This window comes from Oncorhynchus keta, chromosome 34 (genome assembly GCF_023373465.1).
Source record: "Oncorhynchus keta strain PuntledgeMale-10-30-2019 chromosome 34, Oket_V2, whole genome shotgun sequence".
In the NCBI taxonomy this organism is placed as follows: domain Eukaryota; kingdom Metazoa; phylum Chordata; class Actinopteri; order Salmoniformes; family Salmonidae; genus Oncorhynchus; species Oncorhynchus keta.
Window position 1 is genome coordinate 30,647,037 of NC_068454.1, and position 26,483 is coordinate 30,673,519.

General features: G+C 43.8%; 1 protein-coding gene across 2 annotated transcripts in view; it reads right to left on the bottom strand.

Annotated features, from left to right (window-relative positions):
- The window catches only part of LOC118366914 (adenylate cyclase type 5-like), a 133,685-nt gene that overhangs the window by 49,758 nt on the left and 57,444 nt on the right, over positions 1-26,483 (bottom strand). For both annotated transcript variants that reach the window (XM_035749749.2, XM_052493608.1), the window contains exons 2-3: positions 23,318-23,467; positions 18,852-18,973 (exon numbers count right to left, since the gene is read on the bottom strand). In XM_035749749.2, the coding sequence (XP_035605642.2) occupies positions 18,852-18,973; positions 23,318-23,467 (272 nt within the window). The remainder of the gene's footprint in view (positions 1-18,851; positions 18,974-23,317; positions 23,468-26,483) is intronic.

Here is a 26,483-nt window from a genome sequence, read left to right on the forward strand (position 1 = left end):
CTAAAAGGAGGGTCAACCTGTTATTAAATCAAAGGGTTCACATACTTGTTCCACCCTGCACTGTGAATGTTTACATGGTGTGTTCAATAAAGACATGAAAACGTATAATTGTTTGTGTGCTATTAGTTTAAGCAGACTGTTTCTCTATTGTTGTGACTTAGATGAAGATCAGGTAAAATTGTATGACTAATTTATGCAGAAATCAAGGTAATTCCAAAGGATTCACATACTTTTTCTAGCCACTGTATCTAGAAAGGGAGGGGGGTGACTAAAATTGGGTAATTATATCTTTTGATATATTTCTCTGTGTTCTTTTCTTTCATCACGGGATGGAGATAAAGACGTCAGGGAAGAGAGAGAGAGAGAGAGAGGAAGAAACGAGCAGCTTCAGAGACAAATACGCTCACATGAGTATCACAGGGTACACACAGCCCAGCTCCATGCCACTAGCAGCCCTGCCTGCAGGAAGATGAATGGGGACAAGATAAGATATGTCTATACACTGAAAATAGAGCTGAAGGAACAGGGGCATAGAGAGAGACAGAGAAGGGTGTTACGAGGTTATAAAATAACAATTGGGGGAGGAGGGGATGGTTCCATCTAGAGTCAACCTAGACAAAACCAGAGACAGTGGTTCTGTCCAGAAACAATCCTTAGTCTCTACCCCCAATCTGTTCATCTGAAAGAATTGGATAGGTATAAGCCTATTACAGGGAAAGCTGGAGCTACTCCCAGTAGGCCCATACTCCCATTACAGGTGCTACTCCCAGTAGGCCCATACTCCCATTACAGGTGCTACTCCCAGTAGGCCCATACTCCCATTACAGGTGCTACTCCCAGTAGGCCCATACTCCCATTACAGGTGCTACTCCCAGTAGGCCCATACTCCCATTACAGGTGCTACTCCCAGTAGGCCCATACTCCCATTACAGGTGCTACTCCCAGTAGACCCATACTCCCATTGCTGGTGCTCCTCCCAGTAGGCCCATGCTCCCATTGCTGGTGCTACTCCCAGTAGACCCATACTCCCATTACAGGTGCTACTCCCAGTAGACCCATACTCCCATTACAGGTGCTCCTCTCCAGTAGGCCCATGCTCCCATTGCTTGTGCTCCTCCCAGTAGGCCCCATGCTCCCATTACAGGTGCTACTCCCAGTAGACCCATACTCCCATTGCTGGTGCTACTCCCAGTAGGCCATACTCCCATTGCTGGTGCTACTCCCAGTATGCCCATACTCCCATTACAGGTGCTCCTCCCAGTAGGCCCATACTCCCATTACAGGTGCTACTCCCAGTAGGCCCATACTCCCATTACAACTCCCAGAGCCCATACTCCCATTACAGGTGCTACTCCCAGTAGACCCATACTCCCATTGCTGGTGCTCCTCCCAGTAGGCCCATGCTCCCATTGCTGGTGCTACTCCCAGTAGACCCATACTCCCATTGCTGGTGCTCTCCCAGTAGGCCCATGCTCCCATTGCTGGTGCTACTCCCAGTAGACCCATACTCCCATTACAGGTGCTACTCCCAGTAGACCCATACTCCCATTACAGGTGCTCCTCTCCAGTAGGCCCATGCTCCCATTGCTGGTGCTCCTCCCAGTAGGCCCCATGCTCCCATTACAGGTGCTACTCCCAGTAGACCCATACTCCCATTGCTGGTGCTACTCCCAGTAGGCCATACTCCCATTACAGGTGCTACTCCCAGTAGGCCCATACTCCCATTACAGGTGCTACTCCCAGTAGGCCCATACTCCCATTACAGGTGCTACTCCCAGTAGGCCCATACTCCCATTACAGGTGCTACTCCCAGTAGGCCCATGCTCCCATTGCTGGTGCTCCTCCCAGTAGGCCCCATGCTCCCATTACAGGTGCTACTCCCAGTAGACCCATACTCCCATTGCTGGTACTCCCAGTAGGCCATACTCCCATTGCTGGTGCTACTCCCAGTAGGCCCATACTCCCATTACAGGTGTTACTCCCAGTAGGCCCATACTCCCATTACAGGTGCTACTCCCAGTAGACCCATACTCCCATTGCTGGTGCTCCTCCAAGTAGGGTCATACTCCCATTACAGGTGCTCCTCCAAGTAGGCCCATACTCCCAATGCTGGTGCTCCTCCCAGTAGGCCCATACTCCCATTGCTTACACCTAAGAATCCAGTGACTGTGGTCTCTCTTTGCTGGAGTGTTAGCATCCTTGTATTTCTGTCCCAGAGGGCTGTTGTCATGACCACAGATTGTGATTAGGAGGAGAGCCATCAAGCATTAGAGGAGAGGAGATGAGAGGGGAAGGAATGGGAAGGGGAGGATGGGGGATGCTGCATTCCAATTCACCTTGGATAACTGTAAATATGGATCCTCATTCTGGGGTTTGAACCAAGACAAATAATGACCATTTAAAGACTGCATTCTCCTTATTATAATTTTTTGTCATAATTCAAGAGTGCCTTGATCTGAAATTAAGATGACTTTATTGGTCAATTGCAAACTAAGTCGACCTGAAATTTGACTTCCACTTTTAACCCAACCGCTCCGAAGGACACATACAGGTTTTGGAGAGGTGTGGGAGGCTGCCACACTAGGAGCTGTTGTTGTTCCTTATCAATCTACATACATTACCCCATAATGACAAAGAGCCTTGCACAAGTAACAACAGCAGGCAATGACATCTAAGATTTGATACCAGCAACCCTCCGGTTGCCAGCTCACTTCCCGACAGATTTTTCCCGTCAGACAAGGGATTTGAACTGGCAACCCTCCAGTTGCTATCTCACCTCTCTAACTGCTAGGCTACCTGCCGCTCCAAATGGAAGCTCCACCACTGTACTATTTAAATACACTACCATTCAAAAGTTTGGGGTCACTTAGAAATGTCCTTGTTTTTTAAATAAAAGCAAAAAAATTGTCCATTGAAATAACATCAAATTGATCAGAAACAGTATAGACATTGTTAATGTTGGAATATGTATGGAATATCTACATAAGTGTACAGAGGCCCATTATCAGCAACCATCACTCCTGTGTTCCAATGGCACGTTGTGTTAGCTAATCCAAGTTTATCGTTTTAAAAGGCTAATTGATCATTAGAAAACCATTTTGCAATTATGTTAGCACAGCTGAAAACTGTTGTTCTGATTAAAGAAGCAATACAACTGGCCTTCTTTAGACTAGTTGAGTATCTGGAGCATCAGCATTTATGGGTTCGATTACAGGCCCAAAATGGCCAGAAACAAATAACTTTCTTCTGAAACTCATCAGTCTATTCTTGTTCTGAGAAATTAAGGCTTTTCTATGCGAGAAATTGCCAAGAAACTGAAGATCTCGTACAACGCTGTGTACTACTCCCTTTACAGAACAGCGCAAACTGGCTCTAACCAGAATAGAAAGAGGAGTGGGAGGCCCCAGCGCACAACTGAGCAAGAGGACAAGTACATTAGAGTGTCTAGTTTGAGAATGCTGGCCTTCTAGGCAGAGTTCCTCTGTCCAGTGTCTGTGTTCTTTTGCCCATCTTAATATTTTATTTTTATTGGCCAGTCTGAAATATGGCCAGCATCCCGGAGTCACCTCTTCACTGTTGACGTTGAGACTGGTGTTTTGCGGGTACTATTTAATGAAGCTGCCAGTTGAGGACTTGTCAGGCATCTGTTCTCAAACTAATGATCAATTAGTCTTTTAAAATGATAAACTTGGATTAGCTAACACAACATGCCATTGGAACACAGGAGTGATGGTTGCTGATAATGGGCCTCTGTACGCCTATGTAGATATTCCATAAAAAATCTTCCATTTCCAGCTACAATTATCTTTACAACATTAACAATGTCTACACTGTATTTCTGATCAATTTGATATTATTTAAATGGACAAAAAAGGTGCTTTTCTTACAAAAACAAGGACATTTCTAAGTGGCCCCAAACTTTTGAATGGTAGTGTACATTTGTTGTTTACCAAGTGATAGCAACAGAATACTCTCAATTGTATTCATTACAATGCAGAGAAAGAAAATAGAGGTTGTCATGTGAATTGTACTGTAATGGCTCCTCCTCCTGGTCTGTTGTCTGTGTGATCCTGGGTTGGCTGGCTGACACAGACACAGGCACGGCGGACACGGCGGAGCACTAGACCCAGCCAAGACCACCTCCCTTTAAACATAGATTATCAGCTTGTACTGTAGCTGAGGACAGGGGTGACATGGAGGCTAAATTTAGACACAAATATAATCCCTGTGCCTCCCACAACGAGCGGATTAAGAGCGCCACAAATATTATCTCCCAGGAAGCAGTATGTTCCGTTCTCCTAGGGCACGACCATATATGTATATTTGGGCTGGTTTGGAGGGGGTAGGCGGGAGCCTGGGCAGAAATCGAGAGCTGTGTCAGGTCTTAAAGCTCCATTTAATCGTTAGACGATGAATCATGAGATATTTAATGCAGGCATATCTAAGATAGTGTTGTTGTTTTATTTTTTACACATGACACACAGTAACTTCCTATAGTACTTCACAGAAATCAAGGCATTTAGAGAAACAAGGGTCTATATGCATGGGTTTCCTTTATTCAACTCTGCCCCAAAGCATGTCTTTCATGTTAGAGGCACATGTACAGCAGGCCCATTTTCTATAGAGGAATATGTTCTATAAATTACTGTATTTATGTATGTATACAGGGCCCCCAGAAAGAATTCAGACCCTTTGACTTTTCCAAATGTTGTTAGGTTACAGACTTATTCTAAAATAGTTTGTTTTCCTTATCAATCTACACACATTACCCCATAATGACAAAGCAAAAACAGGTTTTTGGAAATGTTTGCTAATTTATAAAAATGAAAAGAAAAAAAAGAAATATAAAAGTACATAAGTATTCAGACCCTTTAATCAGTACTTTGTTGAAGCATCTTTGGCAGCGATTACAGCCTCGAGTGTTATTGGGTATGATGCTACAACCTTGGCACATCTGTATTTGGGTAGTTTCTCCTATTCTTCTCTGCAGATCCTCTCAAGTTCTCTCAGATTGGCTCATACTCCATTGCTGCACAGCTTTTTTCAGGTCTCTCCAGAGAATTAAGATCAGGTTCAAGTCCGGGCTCTGGGTGGGCCACTCAAGGACATTTAGAGACTTGTCCCGAATCCACTCCTGCATTGTCTTGGCTGTGTGCTTAGGTTAGTTGTCCTGTTGGAAGGTGAACGTTCAACCCAGACTGAGGGCCTGAGCACTCTGGAGCAGGTTTTCACCAAGGATCTCTCTGTACTGACTAGTCTTCCAGTCTGTGCTGCTGAAAAACATCCCCACAGCATGCTGCTGCCATCATCATGCTTCACCGTATGGATGGTGCCAGGTTTCCTCCAGATGTGACGCTTGGCATTCATGCCAAAGAATTCAATCTTGGTTTCATCAGACTAGAAATTCTTGTTTCTCATGGTCTGAGAGTCTTTAGGTGGCTTTTGGCAAACTCCAAGTGGGCTGTAAATGTGCCTTTTACTGAGGAGTGGCTTCTGTCTGGCATAAAGGCCTGATTAATGGAGTACTGCAGAGATGGTTGTCCTTCTGGAAGGTTCTCCCATCTCCACAGGGGAACTCTAGAGCCCTGACAGAGTGACCATTGGGTTCTTGGTCACCTCCCTGACCAAGCCCTTCTCCCCAATTGCTCAGTTTGGCCGGGCGGTCAGCTCTAGGAAGAGTCTTGGTGGTTCCAAACTTCTTCCATTTAAGAATGATGGAGGCCACTGTGTTCTTGGGGACCTTCAATACTGCAGACATTTGTTGGTACCCTTCCCCAGATCTGTGCCTCGACACAATCCTGTCTCAGAGCTCTACGGATAATTCCTTTGACCTCATGGCTTGGTTTTCGCTCTGACATGCACTGTCAACTGCGGGACCTTATATAGACAGGCGTGTGCCTTTTCAAATCATGTTCAATCAATTGAATTTACCAAAGGTGGACTCCAATCAAGTTGTAGAAACATCTCAAGGATGATCAATGGAAACAGGATGCACCTGAGCTCAACTAATTAAAACTAAGATATGTACCTTTATTTAATTTTAATATCTACCTTTATTTAACTTGGCAAGTCAGTTAAGAACAAATTCTTATTTACAATGACAGCCTACACTGACCAAACCCGGACGACGCTGGGCCAATTGTGCGCCGCCCTATGGGACTCCCAATCATGGCCAGTTGTAATACAGCCTGGATTTGAACCAGGATGTCTGTAGTGACGCCACTAGCACCGAGATACACTGTCTTAGACAGCTGCACCACTCGGGAGACCACAGTTCTGAGTCTCATACCAAAGGGTCTAAATACTTGTGTAAATAAGGTATTTCCGTTAATTATTTTTAATAAATTTGCAAACATTTCTACAAACCTGTTTTCACTTTGTCATTAAGGGGTATTGTGTGTAGATTGCTGAGGAAAAATACATATTTAATCACTTTTAGAATAAAATGTAACAAAATTTGTAAAAAGTCAAGGGGCCTGAAAACTTTCCGAAGGAACTGTATACAGTATCTATGAGTCACTGGGTGTATGTACCAGAAATGAAAAAGAAAAATACATTCACCAAAACAGGACGTCACCACTGGGAGAAAACATCAGATATTCATTGTGCAATAACTTTACCAAACAAGGTATACTGTGACCATGACCTGATGAAACCAGGCATGTTGAAGTCAGAGAGAGACAATATATTCGCATCAGCGTTATTGTGTTCATCCATTGCATTATTTTGCTAAACTGTCAGAGATGATAAACAGACAGTCATATCTCATTTGCTCAATGGAATGAACCTTCTGTACTAACCACACAACCTGGTTTACAGGCTACAACAAGGCCATGCGCTCGACTCAGGCAATGTCACAACTAGAGTAAATCTACTGTAAATCACTCCAAAAGGTGGATCATTTGCACAACAACAAGGCCCAGGATGGAATAACAACCCTTTTACAGCTTGGTGTGAAACCGCTGAAACCCAGAGTTTCAGTTAAAACGTGACACCCGAGCTGCGAGGGAGTGAATGGCATTATATTGTTAGGAATTTGTTTGTTACAGTTCGCCTCCATGCTTGCTTGCTTCTGAGCTAGGCCTCGGCTCGCATGAAACAGCAGCCATGCCAGGGACCGCATCCAACATCCAACATCCCCCTGGGAAAGAATAAAGGGAGAGAGAGAGAGAAAAAAAAGAGAGAGAGAGAGAGAGAGAGAGAAAGCACTTCCTGCTTACATAGCTAGCCCCGCAGAACCTGTTACGGGTCATCTCGCTGCCATGTCAAAAGGGGCTTCTGTCTTGACCCCTAATCTTGTTTCCCCCGGACCTCCTGGCACTGCCACAGACGATCAGCCTTTCATCTCCCGCCACATAGCTTGACCCCTCAGCACTGTTGATGGTTGGGTTCTCCCCTCCTGCCGCCCTCATGGCCTCCCTGCCTCTCTCCATTTCACTCACCTCACTCTGCATACATTCCCCTCTCTCTCCCTCCTTCCCCTTTCTCTCCCTCACTCCCTCCTTCTATGCCTCTCTCCACTTCACTCATCTCACCCTGCATATCCCCCTCTCACTCTTTTCCTTCTCTATCTCCCCTCTTCACAGTTCTCCTACCATACCTTCTGTCATTTTAGTTCTAATACTACTGTCATATCAGGATAGTGTCCAGTTCAGCTACCTGTCTGTGTGGTCATTTATACATTTCTCTCTCTCGCTCTCTGTCTCTCTGTGTCTCTGTCTCTGTCTCTGTTGTTGTGATGATCCTGTCATTCCCAACCAAACCCATGTGTAGCTGTTACATTTGGCTGCTTGTCAGTTTGTATTTCCTCCTCTCTGTCCCTGGCTGCACACCTTCCTGTCAACTCTGTTGCTGTCCGTGGTCTTAGCAGAGGCTCTACACCAGCATGCCCCAAAGACAAGCCATTCCCATCCAATATCATCCATATTCTCAGCAGCCATTTTCTCTACACCCAGGTGACATCAGCTGGGAAGAAAGGGGGAAAGGGGAAAGGGGGATACCTAGTCAGTTGTACAACTGAATGCCTTCAACTGAAATGTGCCTTCCGCATTTAACCCAACCCCAAGAGCGACCAGGGCTATGTTCTAATGTACACTAGTACACCACTTGCCACCAGAGAAACTGAGGATGAATCAACTAGGGCTGTGGCGGTCATGACATTTCTTCAGCTGTTGATTGTCAAGCAAATACCTTGCAGTCTCATGGTAATTCACCGTTAATTAACATAAACACATTTAGCATCTCCTGGCTTCCACACTTCCACGCTTCCACACTTTTGGAACATCTACATTTTTTAAAAGTATAATAAATCCATATAATATAGCCTACACCTTCACAATAAATCCCTTATTTATTTTAGACAGATCTAAAAAAGCATGATATGAAGAAAATGTATTCTATTTCAGATGAAAAGAATAGCATACTGGGAGTTGTCCTTATGTTAGGTTCTGATGTGGCTATGCCAAATGGCTGTTGGCTACACTACTTCATTTAGCAGACAAGATTTGCTTAGAATTCTGTGGTATTATTTTATATTTCTTTATTGTATGAAGAATACAATTATAAAATATAAATATTTTCTCCAAAAGATTTGAGGAAGTGCGCACATGCGACTATTCTGTGTTGAGAGGTTAACAAAGAAACATGTACTCCTATATACTCAATTTAGTTATTTAATGTAACTTTAGTTGTTCGGCTATATGTTTTGATTTTTAATACATTGTAAGGCTGCATGATGAGACTCCAATGATGATTTGAAAAAAGTTGCTTGAAAGGCATGAGCTCTACTTTGTTTTTTTTTTTACGCAGGCTGTACACACTACAATAGTCTCTCATTCACAATTTAACAAGCACTTGATAATGCCTCGAATTATATATAAAAAAATATATATGCCTTTTGAGGCCCGGAGTGCTGCGCAAGATTGGGTCTTTCTCACAGGCTACAAGTGAAGACAGACACATCAGGGACGCAAATGCGCGCGTCCTTATCCAATTCCAAGGTGCATGTTGAAGATATTGGAAGAACTGTCCACATTTACTTTTTGTCAGGCAACAAGATGAGTAGGCCTAATGAACAGCAAAAGCACTAGCCTATTTCAATCTACTATCCCCCATAGTACAAAAGTCAACCTATTCTATTCTGTGCAAGTAATAGATATTCCAAACATAGTCTGGGACAGTTGTGGGGTGCGATACATCTGAAATGAATACAACCACTTGCCTTAAAAAAAAAATGTTTTCTTACGCAATGTGGCTGACGCAAAAGAACAGAACATTTTGCTATAAGCACGAATGTTCCATTATGGGGAAAACACCATTATCAAAAGTGACCGCAAATGCGATTATGCATGTAATGCTTTTATTATAAAGGTGTATTTTTATGGTGAAAATGATCTTCTCCCAACTTGAAACTCTAAACCCCCCCTAAAGCAGATTCGTGTGCTTAATTTTATGAAGCTATTTGACCACTTTAGTTGTGATACAAACCTTATAAAAACATATAAGCCTATGGGCTAGGCTATATGAGGTGTGTGACTATGATTTGAAAAAGTCGCGAGAAAAGGCAGTTTCTTATGCTGGGCATCATTCACAAGTGTTAGGCTTATATTGTCACCCATCAGACTATTCTTGATTTAATCTTGTCTTTACATATACTAGATAATATATGTGTGAAATTAGTTTTGATTTAGAATGGACCATTATCATGCACCTCTCGAAACGGGCAGCGGGAAAAATACATGTCATCTATGCACTTAAATAGCGAATGGAGGATGCTTTTCCAGTGGTTCATTTTCATGCCAACCAGGTAGGATATACTCCTGTTGTAAAGCGAAGCAATACACTTAACATTAGAAAGTTGATAATTAGTAGGCCTAGCCTATAGAAAGCTGATGGGATCCTCCTCTTTTTAATAGAGTCCACCAAAACTTTGATTTCTCACGCAATTGCATAGCCTATAGAAATATTGCTCAACATGAGCTCATGGACTCTCATGAAGTGATTTATTACATTTTTGATTACATTTACATTGATGTCAGAGTGATTAGAGGGACAATAGAGTGCTGAGTACCAGGCAGTTAGCAAGTTTGTTAGGCTACTAATGACCATCAGCAGCATCAGAGCTTGGAGAAGCCTAATTACCGTGACTAAACGGTCACGTGGAATTTGACTGCCTTCATGACCCGTGATCGCTGGTATGGCGGTAATACGGTCACAGGAACAGCTCTAGGATCAACAACATTGTAGTTACTCCGCAATACTAACCTAATTGACAGAGTGAGAAGGAAGCCTGTACAGAATAAAAATATTCCAAAACATGCATCCTGTTTGCAACAATGCACTAAAGTAATACTGCAGAAAATGTGGAAACCTGTTTGTCTGCTTTCCACCAGAGACTGGGAAATGAATTCACCTTTCAGCAGGACAATAACCTAAAACACAAGACCAAATCTAAAACATTTCCAAAATCATGTTTTCACTTTGTCATTAAGGGGTATTGTGTGTAGATGGGTGAGATTTTTTTTGATTGAATTCAGGCTGTAACACAACAACATGTGGAATAAGTCAAGGGGTATGAATACTTTCTGAAGGCACTGTAAATGTCTGTTGGTGGGGGAGGGGGGAAGAGGTAGAATGTCCTCAAAGGAATGTCCATAGGGGGAGGAGCAGAGAGGAAGTGAGAAGTGAAGGACAGAGCTCAGCAGTATATCCTGTGCTGTTTGCTTTAGTGCTGTGCTGTGCTGAACAAGGAGAGGATGTCAGTACTAGTTAGAACAGCACGGATATAGATTAACAGCTCCTGTACGGGATATTATGTAATGTACGGTACTAAAAGACTAGGCTGGATGCCACTGTGGACTACAGCACAACTGCACTGCAGCCTGCAGCCAAGCACCTGGCAGACACACAGACACATGCAGAGCTGCAGCAGCATGGACTTGTCTCTCCTTACTGTACCACACAGGGATGGAGTGGAGAGTTTGCATGAGAGACAACAGAGTGAGAGCGACAGAACTCAGAGTTCAGTTCATCAATTGAGTTCAATATATGAATATCGTAATAACAAATGTCAGCCAAAGGCCATGTCTTAATGCAAAATGTATCTGTCCTCAGTTGGGACAATGGCACAAACCGCAAAATGCCCAACTTCTGTCAATATGTCTCCTTCGCCACTAGGGGCGATAAAGACCACTATTATTCAACCCACACGCAACCATACAAGGCCCTCCCTCTTCCCCCCTTTGGCAAATCAGATCATGTCTCTATACTCCTGCTTCCTCTTTATAAACAGAAGCTCAAACAGGAAGTAACTGACGCGCTCCTTAGAGAACTGGTTTTCAGAATCGTAGGCTATGTTGCAGGACTGCTTTGCTAGAGCTGTCTCCGGCAATAGCATCAACAAGCTAACCACCTCCGTCTTGGGCTTCATTAGAAAATGCATCGCCGACGTAGTCCCCACATTGAGCTTTTGCTGCTTTCCCCAATCAAAAGCTCTGGATTAACACAGAGGTACACACTAAACTAAAGGGCAGAGCTATTGCAATCAGGGCTTTCACAGCCGACCCCAAATCTGAATACACGAATGTGTACAAGTAGTCCCGCTGTGACCTCCGCAGAGCCACGAAACAATATGACAATATGTGACTTGTTTCAGGAAACTAGACATACGTCATGCTTCACTACTTCACATTTGAACGTAAAACATTTTTTATCAAAATTCGTTTTTGGGGCAGAAATATCTTCTGGAACGTGAATTTTCACGGGCCTTAATTACATACTTGTATGCCATCTGTAAATACAAATCAAATTGTTAAATTACGAGCCTAGTTGGTTTAGCCACGGAAAAAGGCAGGAACCTTCCCGCTAGCCATGATTGGCTAAGATAATTGATGGGCTAGAGAGATGAGTTCAGATTGGTCTGCCATGTAGCAAGCTTCTGTCTATAACATGAGCTGTCTAGTATGTGTAGGTAATCCTTTCTAAATCAGATTTTTTGAAAGATATCACAAAGAACTGCACAAGTGTTGCTAAGGCTCTCCACTTTCCGGAGGGCCGAGTTTTGAAATCAGTGGAATGCCCAGCCGAAGCAGAGTATGATAGCTAAAGAGATGGAGAAAATTCAGGCGTTTGATTGCAAATGCGGATGAAATCAAAAAGAGAACACAGAAGGCTGTTGCAAAAAACATCTGTCTCCGGATTATATCTTCAAACTAAGGGCAACTAACATTACGTGTATGATTTGTGTATAAATAATATTCATATCTCAGAGCCATTTGCATTGTTAGTTATAGCCTAATGTTAGCTAGCTAGTTAATATTGAACCTAGCTAGTTTGTTAGCTTTAGCTACCTGTATAATAATGTAGTGTAGTAATGTTATGAGTTGGTATTATAGTTCATTGTTTAGCTAGCCAGCTACATGTCTAAACAGAAGACTCCACTATGCAAGTAACTATGCAAGTGTACTGTTTACAACTTCCGTAGCCTAATAAACAACAAATAAACTTTGATTTTATTTGATATATTGTGTTTACCAGAAATGGTAATGTGAAGATCAACATGACCTGAACCAAAGTCAAATTAGGATATAACGTTAGGCCAACGAGACCAAGAGTCCAAGTTCTTAAAATTCTCTGGTAGAATGACCTGCTTTTATTTCGCTGTTTGTTATTTCGACAAGTTTGATGTTGGACGACAATAGAATGTTAATGATGTCACTGCGACAACTGTATACAGACATGTCGATAGAAGTAATATAAACCAGCTTTTAGTCTTGAAATATTTGGTTGTACACTACCATACTCACTGTTTAGCACATGGCCTCATGTGAATCCTTAAAGAGACGAGTGGGGCTAAGGCTTAAGAGGGTGTGAAAAATGCTGAATGGGTGTAGACAAAGGCCTCTCCAATAGGTGTACTAAAACATTCAAGAGCCATTTTCTCAAATGTGGAGTTACAAGTTTATCAACTTTCAAAGCAGAATTACTTTCCCATTGTCCCTCAACTGTAGTGTATGAAATACTATTTTCTAGCTCTGGGTCTACGTTTATCCAATGTAAAAAACACAATTTCAAATTTTGCTAAATAAGATGGAATCAAGTTGTCGGTCACATATAGGAATAAGGTGGAATCTTATTACACCGGCTCCGATGCTTGATGGATGTGGCAGGGGCTACAGTCCATTACGGATTACAAAGGTAGGCCTGGAACTGATCTATCCAACAATGCCTCTCTACCTCTCTACTTTTTTCTCTTCTTCACCTGGATCATCGCAGCTAGCTAGCTGCTACTTGAGTGGCCACTCCTGGCTAACGTCACTGTCCCGAAGCAAGAACCAATTAGCCTGGAGCTAGCCTTGCTTGGCCCATCTCCCAGTTAGCCAAAGGACCATCAGCCACTACTTGGGCTACAATATTTATTTTTGCCAACTGGCTTGGACCCCCGCCGACTCATCACAACGGGACCACCGACGTGATTCGCCCAATAGGGTTTTTCTCAACTGGCTCCGCCGTCACTTCGTCCCCTGAAATCCCATCCACCAGCATGCTAGTCGTGGCCTGCTAGCTGTCCAGAGCACAACGGACTGTGATGCTTAAGCCACTATACCTATTCTGCCAATTCGCCTGATTTACCACACAAAGCCCAGCTGATCCGTCTGCCGACATAACAGCACGAGGGGGCCACAACAAACTTTCTTCCGTTGCGACGTCCCTCCAAGGCCCTTCTGTTAGCTTGCTAACCCCGGCCCGCAAGCTGCCTGAAGCAACTCACTGGACTCCTATGATCACTCGGCTACGCATGCCTCTCGCTAACGTCAATATGACTTGTCCGTTGCTGTTTTGGTTAGTATTTATTGCCTTAATTCACTGTAGAGCCTCTAGCCCTGCTCAATACTTATTATTTAACATTTTAGTTCCACCTACCACACATGTGGTGACATCACCTGGTTTAAATGATATTTCTAGGGACAATATCTCTTTCATCGTCACTCTATGCATATGTTTACCCTCACTGTATCCACATCCTACCATACTTTTGTCTGTACATTATGCCTTGAATCTATTCCTCCGTGCCCAGGAATCCGCTCCTTTTACTCTCTGTTCTGAACGTACTAGACTACCAGTTATTTTAGCCTTTAGCCATACACTTATCCTACTCCTCCTCTGTTCCTCTGGTGATGTGGAAGTTAATCCAGGCCCTGCAGTGCCTAGCTCCACTCCCATTACCCAGGTGCTATCAGTTGTTGACTTCTGTAACCGTAAAAGCCTTGGTTTCATGCATGTTAACATTAGAAGCCTCCTCCCTAAGTTTGTTTTATTCACTGCCCTAGCACACTCTGTCAACCCGGATGTCCTAGCCGTGTCTGAATCCTGGCTCAAGAAGACCACCAAAAACCCTGAAATTTCCTTCCCTAACTATAACATTTTCAGACAAGATAGAACTGCCAAAGGGGGCGGTGTTGCAATCTACTGCAGAGATAGCCTGCAGAGTTCTGTCTTACTATCCAGGTCTGTACCCAAACAATTCGAGCTTCTACTTTTAAAAAGTCACATTTACATAAACAGGTCTCTCACCATTGCCGCTTGCTATTGACCACCCTCTGCCCCCAGCTGTGCCCTGGACACCATATGTGAACTGATTGCCCCCCATCTATCTTCAGAGCTCGTGCTGCTAGGTGACCTAAACTGGGACATACTTAACACCCCGGCCATCCTAAAATCTAAGCTTGATGCCCTCAATCTCTCACAAATTATCAATGAACCCACCAGGTACAACCCCAAATCCGTAAACAGGGGCACCCTCATAGATATCATCCTAACCAACTTGCTCTCCAAATATACCTCTGCTGTTTTCAACCAAGATCTCAGCGATCACTGCCTCATTGCCTGCATCCATAACGGGTCTGCGGTCAAACGACCACCCCTCATCACTACCAAACACTCCCTAAAACACTTCAGCGAGCAGGCCTTCCTAATCGACCTGGCCCGGGTATCCTGGAAGGATATTGACCTCATCCCGTCAGTAGAGGATGCCTGGTCATTCTTTAAAAGTGCCTTCCTCGCCATCTTAAATAAAAATGCCCCTTTCAAAAAACTTAGAACCAGGAACAGATATAGCCATTGGTTCTCTCCAGACCTGACTGCCTTTGACCAGCACAAAACATCCTGTGGCGTTCTGCATTAGCATCGAATAGCCCCCGTGATATGTAACTTTTCAGGGAAGTTAGGAACAAATATACATAGGCAGTTTGAAAAAGCTAGCCTTAGCTTTCCTAACAGAAATTTGCATCCTGTAACACAAACTCAAAAAAGTTCTGAGACACTGTAAAGTCCATGGAGAATAGGAGCACCTCCCAGTTGCCCGCTGCACTGAGGCTAGGAAACACTGTCACCACTGATAAATCCACTATAATTGAGAATTTCAATAAGCATTTTTCTACGGCTGGCCATGCTATCCACCTGGCTACCCCTACCCCGGTCAACAGCCCTGCACTCCCCACACCAACTCGCCCAAGCCTCCCCCATTTCTCCTTCTCCTTCACCCACATCCAGATAGCCGATCTTCTTAAAGAACTGCAAAACCTGGACCCCTACAAATCAGCCGGGCTAGACAATCTGGACCCTCTCTTTTTTTAAATTATCTGCCGAAATTGTTGCAACCCCTATTAATAGCTTGTTCAACCTCTCTTTCGTATCATCTGAGATTCCCAAAGATTGTAACGCTACCGCGGTCATCCCCATATTCAAAGGGGGAGACACTCTAGACCCAAACTGCTTCAGACCTATATCTATCCTACCCTGCCTTTCGATATCATAAACGCCATCGATAAGAGACATTACTGTGCAGCCGTATTCATCGACCTGGCCAAGGTTTTCGACTCTGTCAATCACCACATTCTTATTGGCAGACTCAACAGCCTTGGTTTCTCAAATGATTGCCTCGCCTGGTTCACCAACTACTTCTCTGATAGAGTTCAGTGTGTCAAATCGGAGGCCCTGTTGTCCGGACCTCTTGCAGTCTCTATGGGGGTGCCACAGGGTTCAATTCTCGGGCCGACTCTTCTCTGTATATATCAATGATGTCGCTCTTGCTGCTGGTGATTCTCTGATCCACCTCTACACAGACAACACTATTCTGGATACATCTGGCCCTTCTTTGGACACTGTGTTAACTAACCTCCAGACGAGCTTCAATGTCATACAACTCTCCTTCCGTGGCCTGCAACTGCTCTTAAATGCAAGTAAAACTAAATGCATGCTCTTCAACCGATCACTGCCCGCACCTGCCTGCCCATCCAGCATCACTACTCTGGACAGTACTGACTTAGAATATGTGGACAACTACAAATACCTAGGTGTCTGGCTAAACTGTAAACTCTCCTTTCAGACTCACATTAAGCATCTCAAATCCAAAATTAAATCTAGAATCGGCTTCCTATTTCGCAACAAAGCATCCTTTGTTCATGCTGCCAAACATACCCTCGTAAAACTGACCATCCTACCGATCCTCGACTTCGGCGATGTCATTTATAAAATAGCCTCCAACACTCTACTCAACAAATTGGATGCAGTCTATCACAGTGCCAGTCTATCACAGAGACAGACAGCAATATTTATATAAATCTCCGCTGTTGAAAACTAAATGTTAGTCTAAAAGAAATGTGAGATGTCTAGATGCTTTTTATAGTGGAGATCAAGTTCATAACTTGCCAGGCTGGGCTGATGAGACAGTTGATTGCGCAGTCAGATGGAACAGAGTAATAAGCATTTTATCGGCATAGATTTTGCCGGAGGTAACTTGTGGAATAGACACCGGTTGGAATGCGTTTTTAACCAATCAGCATTCAGGATTAGATCCAAACATTGTATAAATTATTATTATCACTGCGTTGTTGGGAAAGAGCTCTCAAGGTAAGAATGTCACTATACTGTTTTACACCTGTTGTATCCTGTGCACATGGCGAATAAACTTTGAAACTTTAAACTGGCAAAAAAACACAGCTGTGTTGTCTTCTAGTAGACATATCAATACCCCACTTCACTGAGATGAGCTTCAAAACTTCTCGACAAACATCCCTACACCCCACTGCTGTTAACTTGCATAACACGCTTGTAGTCGGGACATTTCGGCCTAATTGCTGAAAGCCATGGGGCTTTTGTTCGAGGAGGAGGAGGAAGGTGGAGGAGGAGGCAGAAAAGCAAAAGGGAGGCCTCCTGACTAACAGCAGAGTGGGCTGAGCTGAGCAGGGCCCGGGAGGAGCAGAGCAGTCAGAGCTGGGAGGAGCGGCCAGGGACATGACATGCTGCAGGACAAGATGCTATCTGCTCTCTCAGCAACCCCATCTCACATGCTAGGCTATATACAGTACATCCTCCACTATATCTCCCCCATCTAACTGGAGCACACAAAGAAACACTGAAACCCGGGCAGTGTCTGAAAACGTTACTAGCTGTCAAATCATTATTGCTTTCTCCATCCTTGTAACCTCAATTCCTCTCAAAGCCCATTGAAAGAGAGGTCCTTGATGCTTATGAGAGAGGAAGCGAGGATTTGACAGCTACATGCACTAGTAATGTAGTAATGTTAGACACAGCAGCCCCAGTCTTCTATCCTTTCTCTCTCTCCACAGCCAAGCGTCCTCTCTCTTTCTCTCTCTTTCTCTCTCTATCCCTGCCAGGAGCTGTCAACTCTCTTTTCCTGTTGTCTGTCTGCTGCCCAATTACAGAGGGTGGCCGGGCACTGTTATCGGCTTGCTACTCCAGGCCTCCCTCTCTTTAGCAGGGTATTAGCCGCACAGTCAGCCAGGCTTAGCTTAGCCTAGCGGCCAGTAATCCTAGACCCCCTGTGAGTCAGTTAAAAACAGGGGCAACGCTTTTTCAAGCAGCCTCGTGCAGGGCCAGTTGAGATCAGTCGCCGGACAGAATCACCACGAACAGAACATATACATACTTCTTTGTCGCACAGCATCTTCATCATCCGCATTGCCATCGCTATCATAACCAATTGTCATCGATAGTGTTTTCTACAGTGTGGCTAGCTTATCTAGAGTGACTCATTTTAAAATGTATGAGAGACTTTTAGAGATAAATGTTAGTGCTATATGGGATTATCTGTGTGCCTGTGTCCGTGAGTGTGTTTTCTCGATCTTTCATTCTTCTCAAAAACAGCAGGCATCACATGCATTGTGACTGAACCTTCCTTCCATAGCGGTAGATATTCTAGGAACTGCCAGGCCTCTGAGCTAAACCCTCTCTGACTTTAAGGTTCAACTCTCTCTGCTCTAACATGGCAACAAACTGCTAATGATCACATACACACAGACAATGAAAAGACTGTTTTGTTTTAGAAAAGAGTGAAAGATACATGACCTCCGACTCTACCCATGTGGTTCAAAGAGACTCTTCAAAGCTACAATAGCACCTCTTATGTGTGTTTGGGTCTAGTCTGCAAGAGCTAGAAGCCTACCAGGCATGGTTCTGAGAACTCAACACACAGCATGACGTTATGAGTCTTCTTGGTGTCCACAAGTCAGACAGCCACAGAGAAAACCTCTCTCTCTCTCTCTAATGTAGGCCTAGTGCATTCGTTCCATAATCAACAAGATGGTGTCTACTCTGATTCTCTAGAATACATCACATATTTAATGCTTGCTATTGGATTATTAGTAATACTCTCCACTAACAATGGAGGTTAAACACATACTATCAACATGGTAATAATCCTCAGAGGCTAGGTAATGCTGAGTAAAGTAGCATGGTAATTGATTAAGAGAATGGCCTGGACATAGCTTTGGAGCATGGCATTGACTGCATGTGTCGCCACTCTCCCTGATCATGGCATTGGTGACCGGTACCTGACGTTGTCGTGCTTCTGGATGTAGATCTTGTGAAACATCATGTCTTCCTGCTTAGCGTTAATATCAGCTTTCATCTCCATGGCAACATGACGGGGAAGCACGGAGAGCAGGAGACGCTCCTGCAGAGATAGAGGAATGAGAGAGAGAGGGCAAGAGATGGGTAGGAAGGTAGAAAGTAGAGAGAGAGAAGGATGATGAGAGAGAGGAGGGGGAGAGAGAGTGAGGGAAGACACCCATGGAGAAAGAGAGAAGGAGAGAAAATTCCAGAGAGAGAGAGAGAGAGAGAGGCAGGGGAGAGAAACGGACAAACCAGAGATTTAGTTGATAGGAGTCATTACACGAGACAGACAGTGAGACAGAGAAATGGAGAGGTCTTGATTTTGGTCATTCCACCTGGGGAAGACAAGGGTAGTTTAGGACTAGAACAGACGGCGGCTTGCATCTATATTTCCATCCCTCTATTGCGATGACGCCCACGGCACAGTATCCCTGCCTGCTGAGAGATGTAATCACTGGTTGACAAGTGTGGGCCAGCCCTTGATGCCATCTCCTTGGTTGCGTCCAAAATTGAACCCTATTTCCTATATAGTGCACACATTTTTACCAGGGCTCTAGTCCACATTAGTTCACTATATAGGGAACAGGGTGTAATTTGGGACGAAGCTCCTATTCTGTTTACACCACAGTAGCAGGTGTAGGTGGATGGGTGTTACCGAGGGGCTAGGATAGGCCAACAACAACACACAAACCCACTTCTTTAACTTCTTGTCAATTCTAGTGAATTATCTGTTAGCTAAGAGTTTCTCTATCTCTTTTTAACTATCTCTGTATATCTCTCTGTATCTCTCTCTCTTTATTTAGTAAAATATATATATTTTTCTTCTCAAAACTGCATTGTTGGTTAATGGCTTGTAAGTAAGCATTTGATGGTAAGGTCTATACCCGGATTCAAGTTCCTCGGCGTACACATCACTGACGATCTGAAAGGGTCCACCCACACAGACAGTGTGGTGAAAAAGGCGCAACAGCGCATCTTCAACCTCAGGAGGCTGAAGATATTTGGCTTGGCCCCTAAAACCCTCACAAACTTTTACAGATGCACAATTGAGAGCATCCTGTCGGGCTGTATAACCACCTGGTATGGCAACTGCACCGCCCTCTCCAGAAGGTGGTGCGGTCTTCTCAACGCATCACCAGGGGAAAACTATCTGCTCTCCAGGATACCTACAGCACCCGATGTCACAGGAAGGCCAAAAAGATCATCAAACACCCAAGCCATGGCCTATTCACCCCACTATCATCCAGAAGGCGAGGTCAGTACAGGTGCATCAAAGCTGGGCTTCCACCCGGTTACGCAACCCTGCACCTTAGAGGCTGCTGCCTTATAGACATAGACTTGGAATCACTGGCCACTTTAATAATAGAACACTAGTCACTTAAATAATGTTTAAATAATGTTTACATACTGCTTTACTCATCTCATATGTATATTTACATTTACATTTAAGTCATTATACTGTATTCTATTCTACTGTATTTTTGTCAATGCCACTCTGACATTTCTCGATCTAATATTTATATATTTCTTAATTCCATTATTTTACATTTAGATTTCTGTGTATTGTTGTGAATTTTGGAGCTCGTAACACAAGCATATCACTACACCCGCAATAACCTCTGCAAAATATGTGTATGTGACCAATAAAATTTGATTTGGTTAAAATCGTAGTACATACATTGCTGCTCTATCGCACGTGCAGTGATAGGAAAATAAGGGGAGAAAAGGGGAAAAAAAGGGGAAAATAAAAGGGGAAAATAAACCGTTTTCGTTGTTTGAAGTAACGTCTTTGTTGTAATATCGCAAACGTACGTGGCAGGTTCACCCCTATGGATTGCAGTTTTACAGGTTTTTTTTATTTTTTTTTTACAATCGCTAGGACCCATTAGTTAGGTCAATAGTTAGGTCACTTTTTCAAAAAGCTTCACACAGTTCTCCTAACTAACTTTCAGCTTGGCACAGCAGTTAATTTCACATCCAAAACACGTCTCAAACACGTCTCACATCATACACGTCTCAAATCAAATCATTCTTCCATAACACTAGTAAAGGTTGTCGCCCAACAAGCACACTTTGTCACTCATAAAACAATGACCTAAAAAACACTAACAACAGGTAGCATTACACAATGTTTTCTTTAGTAAAATGTCTTTACAAAACAAGAATGACACCTCGCTACTCTTTGGAATTCACTGCAGTATATGTTACAGGAATGAATCAGACATGATGCAATATGCTTCAATGGTTTATGTCATTTTTTTGGCATTGAGTGATTCCAAAATACAAGAATTTGTATATACACCATCTACTGATACAGATACAGTAGCAATACTAATCAACACTGTCTTCTGCATTTGGCCACAGGTTCTCATTCACATCACATCTTATGTCATCTTGGGCAATACACCTAGGAAAGAATCTTTAGGTATGCCTGGTCCATCCCTGGCAAGCTTCTGCAGATATGTTCAGGCATCCAGCATTCATTGCGAGATTTGATCATGTGGATGGTGGTCATAAACCTTCCACCTCCATGAGGTTAAATAATTCCTCTATGGGGTTGAGGAATAGAGAGTAAGGTGGGAAGAAAAGTGACACCATCCTGGGATGGGTTGCAAACCACTCTGACTGCATGGGAGTGGTGAAATGCCACATTGTCCCATACAATCACAAATGTTGGCTGATTTCGCCTCACTGCAACCCTTTCCTCACCTGGCACAACCCTTCCATAGAGGTCATCCAGGAATGAAATGAGATGCTCGATGTTGTATGGCCCAATTAGCGGTTTGTGTAACAGCAATCCATCAGAGGATATTACTGAATACATTGTGATGCTGTCCCCTCTGTTCCGGGACATCCACTGTGGCTCTTTTCCCAATCACATTCCTACTTCGCCGTCGTGTTTTGGCCAAGTTGAAACCAGCCTCATCCACAAAGATGAATATGTGGGGTGTTTGCCTGGCTTCAATCTCCATGACTCTCTAAATTAAATCCACAAGGAAACATAAGAGTTAGGCTATTACGTGGCTATTCTGCCCTGTTTGGTTTTCTTCAAAACCAGTTCTGTATTTTATAGTAATCTTACCTGGACATATTGGTTCCTGAGTTGCTTGACTCGTTCAGAGTTCCTCTCAAAGGGGACAGTGTACAACTGTTTCATTCTGACTTGATGTTGTTTCAGGACTCTAGAAATAGTTGTTATGCTTACATTGTGAATATTTCCAAAAGTAATGTTGTCTGCCAACACTCTGTCCCGAATCTCTGTGAGTTTTATGCCATTGTTTCTGATGACCATATCAACTATTGCAGTTTCCTGCACAGCAGTGAAAATCCTACCTCTCCCGCATGTGGGAGGTGACCGTTGGGTCCTATGCAGAAATACAAAAACAATTACACACAAGTGGGCTTGGAGGCTTTGCTCAATTTACTTCTGTAATGTGCAGTTCAGTCAGATGCCCTTGCAGAATAATGCACAACTCACCTGTTATTTTGCGGGAAATTTTTCACAATAGATGCCATTGTGGAGCGTTGCAGATTTGGCTGCACTCTCAGACCAGCCTCGCTCATTGGTAGACCATGATTCATTACATGATCAATTATAGTAGCCCTAATTTCATCTGAGACAACAGCTCTTGATCTTCCTCTCAGTCTTCTTCCACCATCATACATACTCCTCTCCCTCTCCCAGCCACTCTTCTTCCTCTGTCAGCCACTTCTCTATCTCTGGCTGGGTCCATGTTTACATTACAGTACAGCATTATTCCCAAGATGTCCCCTTTTGTATAGATGGTAATGAAATTGAAAGACCTACACCTGGGTAGGTGTTGAGCTACAATGGGAATCAGCTGTGGTTGGTCTAATTGTTTTGACAGTATTTGATTTTTTATATTTGGAAAATATTTATATACAGTATTACTGTAGAAATATAGCAAACTGCTGTCTTATTCAATTTTGTGTTGTGTTTGGTTTTGAACTTAAGTATAACCGTTTTGAAAAGAGTATGTTAACATGTGCAAATTGGCCTGTAGGTACATAGAGTTTTGGTGGCGGTTGTGTCTGAGTGAGAAAATAATTCATGACATTTGAAAGATGTAGTCATTGAATGCATTTTGTGCCAAAGCAATGAAAAAACCTCCTGCTCTCTATGACCTCCTGTCTCCTATTAGGTCCTTCAGAGTCATGTGACAGTGTAAGTGTCATGTGTGTGAGTGTAGTGTGTCAGAAAACACTATATCAAAGTATCTGCTGCAACTAAACCAACTATACCAATCTTTATCACTTACCATAATATCAACTAATTCCTATAATTTCAAGTAATACTGTATAATTAAGTATGAATACATACATTACATGTATTTATAAAGCCATAACTATGCCAAGTCCTCCACAGTCCCATGACAGGCCTTACCTGCTGCTGGTTCTCCCTCTGTGAGTGGAGGCGAGCCTGGATGCACTCCCTGGTCTCCTGGAAGGCTTGTCTCTGGGAGCCCTCGGCTGGGTAGTGGGTACACACGCCCACGATGTTAGAACAGGAGAAGATCAGGACGTTGGACACTATCTGGAGAAACGAGAGGGAGAGAAAAGAAGAGAGAAAAAAGAAGAGAGAGAAAAGAGAGGAAGAAATAGGAAGAGAAAGTTTTAAATAAATGTAATATAGAACGCTTACAGTAGCATATTTCAATCCCCTCCACGACTAATTCCTGTGTGAGATTTGATGTACAAGCTAATATTATCCCCCGTCACCACATTTTGAGTATTCCATTCCCATAAATGGTAGTTGTGTCTACTGCAATGCTCATTCCTTTAACGATCCAAATGACTTAAATCGGACAGGGACCAAAATAAGCCAAGACATAGATATGTGGTGGGACTTGGGGGCCCTCACTCCAGCAGATTGAGAGAGCAGTCCAGTTGTTGTTTTTCAGCCCTGGCCTGCTTCAGCAGTATTCTTCCTACAGTCTTCCTACTTGTTGAGTAGAGTGAGGAGCCTTTAGTGTCCCTGGTCCCCTCTGTTCTGGCATCTCAACTCCCTCAACACTGTCTGACTGTGTCTACGTCCTAAATGGTACATAGTGCACTATTTTTGACAAGACCTCTATTGAGCCATGTCAAAAGTAGTGCACTAAATAGGGAATAGGGTGCCATTTGTGACAAAGCTTGTCTGTCTGTATCAGGGGCACCAGGACACACACACCATGGTTCATAACATCCGTCTGTCTGTCTGTCTCAGCCGATCTGAACTGTACTCCTGCACACATGTCTCCAGCCAAAATATCTCACACTGCACACTGAGGACAGGAAGGCAGGCGAGCCTGTGTGTGTGTGTGTGTGTGTGTGTGTGTGTGTGTGTGTGTGTGTGTGTGTGTGTGTGTGTGTGTGTGTGTGTGTGTGTGTGTGTGTGTGTGTGTGTGTGTGTGTGTGTGTGTGTGTGTGTGTGTGTGTGTGTGTGTGTGTGTGTGTGAAAAATGGGTCTGTTAGAAAGGGAGAGTATTGACACTAATTTGACAGTGCCGTTAGGGTAATGTCTCACTGACAAGGGCCAATCAGTAGTGATTACAGGCCATCTGTACAAACAGAAATAGTGTTTGATTGAGCATGTCTGGAGTGCCAGGTGAGTGGAGTGGCACCTTTTTTATATTATTATATTGGTTTAATTGCCACAGGCAAGCACAAGTAAGACAACAAATAGTAGGTGGCTATTTCAAACCAACATAACACCAGGCACCAGAAGGCTGTATCTGAACTACCTTCAGTCAGCAGAGATGAAAGAAGCACACTGTTGTCCTGAGACTGGCAGCCATAGGCTATAGCCATCCCTTTCACAGAAACCACACATGGACTGAATCAGAGAATCAGCAGCTGACTCCTACTCACACTGATGGCATGTCCAATGATGAAAAAACAACATGTTTTATAGAGTCAATATTCTATTAGTGAGATCTCTCTTGAGGCTTAAGAGAAAAGGAAGGGAGGAGATAGAGGGATAGGAGGTTGTGATGAAGCTTAAAGTAGAACAAAACGACTGAAAGGAAAAGAGAGAGCGAGAGAGAGAGTAAGCACTGATGGAGAAAGAAAAGGAAAATACACAAAGAGAGAGAAATAGAGATGAGGAGATGGCAGACAAGAGAATATGAGAATCTAAATTGCTTACTCCTTGCCTCTTCTCTCCTTGCCTCCTTCTCAAAACCCATTGGATGAGAAAGCCAGAGGTCCCTCCCCTCTGACTTTCTCCTCCAATGGGTTTCGAGGAGGTGAGGAGAGAGGACATGAGGAGTATGCAATTGAGATTATCTCACAGAGACCCAGAAGAGGTTGATGTGTTTTTCTACTCTAAACAGGAAGGTGTATTAAAAGCCTTGTGGAGCTGCATTGACCCCTGACCATTATATAACTACATAATGACAGTCTACAGGTCAGGGCCTCCCAGGTGGCGCAGTGGTTAAGGGCGCTGTACTGCAGCGCCAGCTGTGCCACCAGAGACTCTGGGTTCATGCCCGGGCTCTGTCGTAACCGGCCGCGATGGGGAGGTCCGTGGGGCGACGCACAATTGGCCTCGCGTTGTCCAGGTTTGGCCGGTAGGGAAATCCTTGTCTCATTGTGCATCAGTGACTCCTGTGGTGGGCTGGGTGCACTGCGTGCAAACCAAGTGCATGGTGTTTCCTCCGACACATTGGTGCGGCTGGCTTCCAGGTTGGATGGCGCTGTGTTAAGAAGCAGTGCGGCTTGGTTGGGTTGTGTATTGGAGGATGCATGACTTTCAACCTTTGTCTCTCCTGAGCCTGTATGGGAGTTGTAGCGATGAGACAAGATAGTAGCTACTAAATAATTGGAGACCATGAAAAAGGGGTAAAACATTTTTTTTTTACTTTAAAAAAAGACAGTCTGTGTGTGTGTGCGCCGCCTCATGGGTCTACCAGTCTTGGCAGCTACTGTTTGTCCCGCATGAGCAGCTACTGTTTGTCCCGCATGAGACGCATATAAGTCAAGAAATCTATAATACCATTTTTTATATTTTGTTTAGCCCTTTTTCGTGGGATACAATTGGTTGTTACAGTCTTGTCCCATGGCTGCAACTCCCGTATGGACTCGGGAGAGGCATGCAGATACCCTTGGTGGAGGTTACCAGCTCTGGGCAGCAGATAGGGATGGTCATGTGGCTGTTGCACAGGGAAAAAAAGGCCTTGTGATAGCCATTCCCTACTACTGAGCTATCTAAGTGAGCCTAATAGAGTAGTAGTTGTATTAGTAGAAGGCCAGTAGCATCAGTAGGGCAGCTGCTAAAGCCAGTTCAGACTGAGGCCAGGCTGAGGGATTTGCATCCCCCCTCCAGCCCCACTGCACTACCATGGAAACAACAGAGCATCAGAGAAGGCTTCCAGCTGGTCAATGCAAAAATAACCAAACAACAATCCTGCTCTATTTATACTCTCTTACCTGGCCTGGTCCGACCATATTAGGAAGGACTACAAAGGATGACAAAAGTCACTTCACTTACCGGACTCTGGACTTTTTAACCTGTTCAGTGGAATCAGGCAGTGATCCCCCCGTCAAGAAATGTACCACCCAAAATCAAA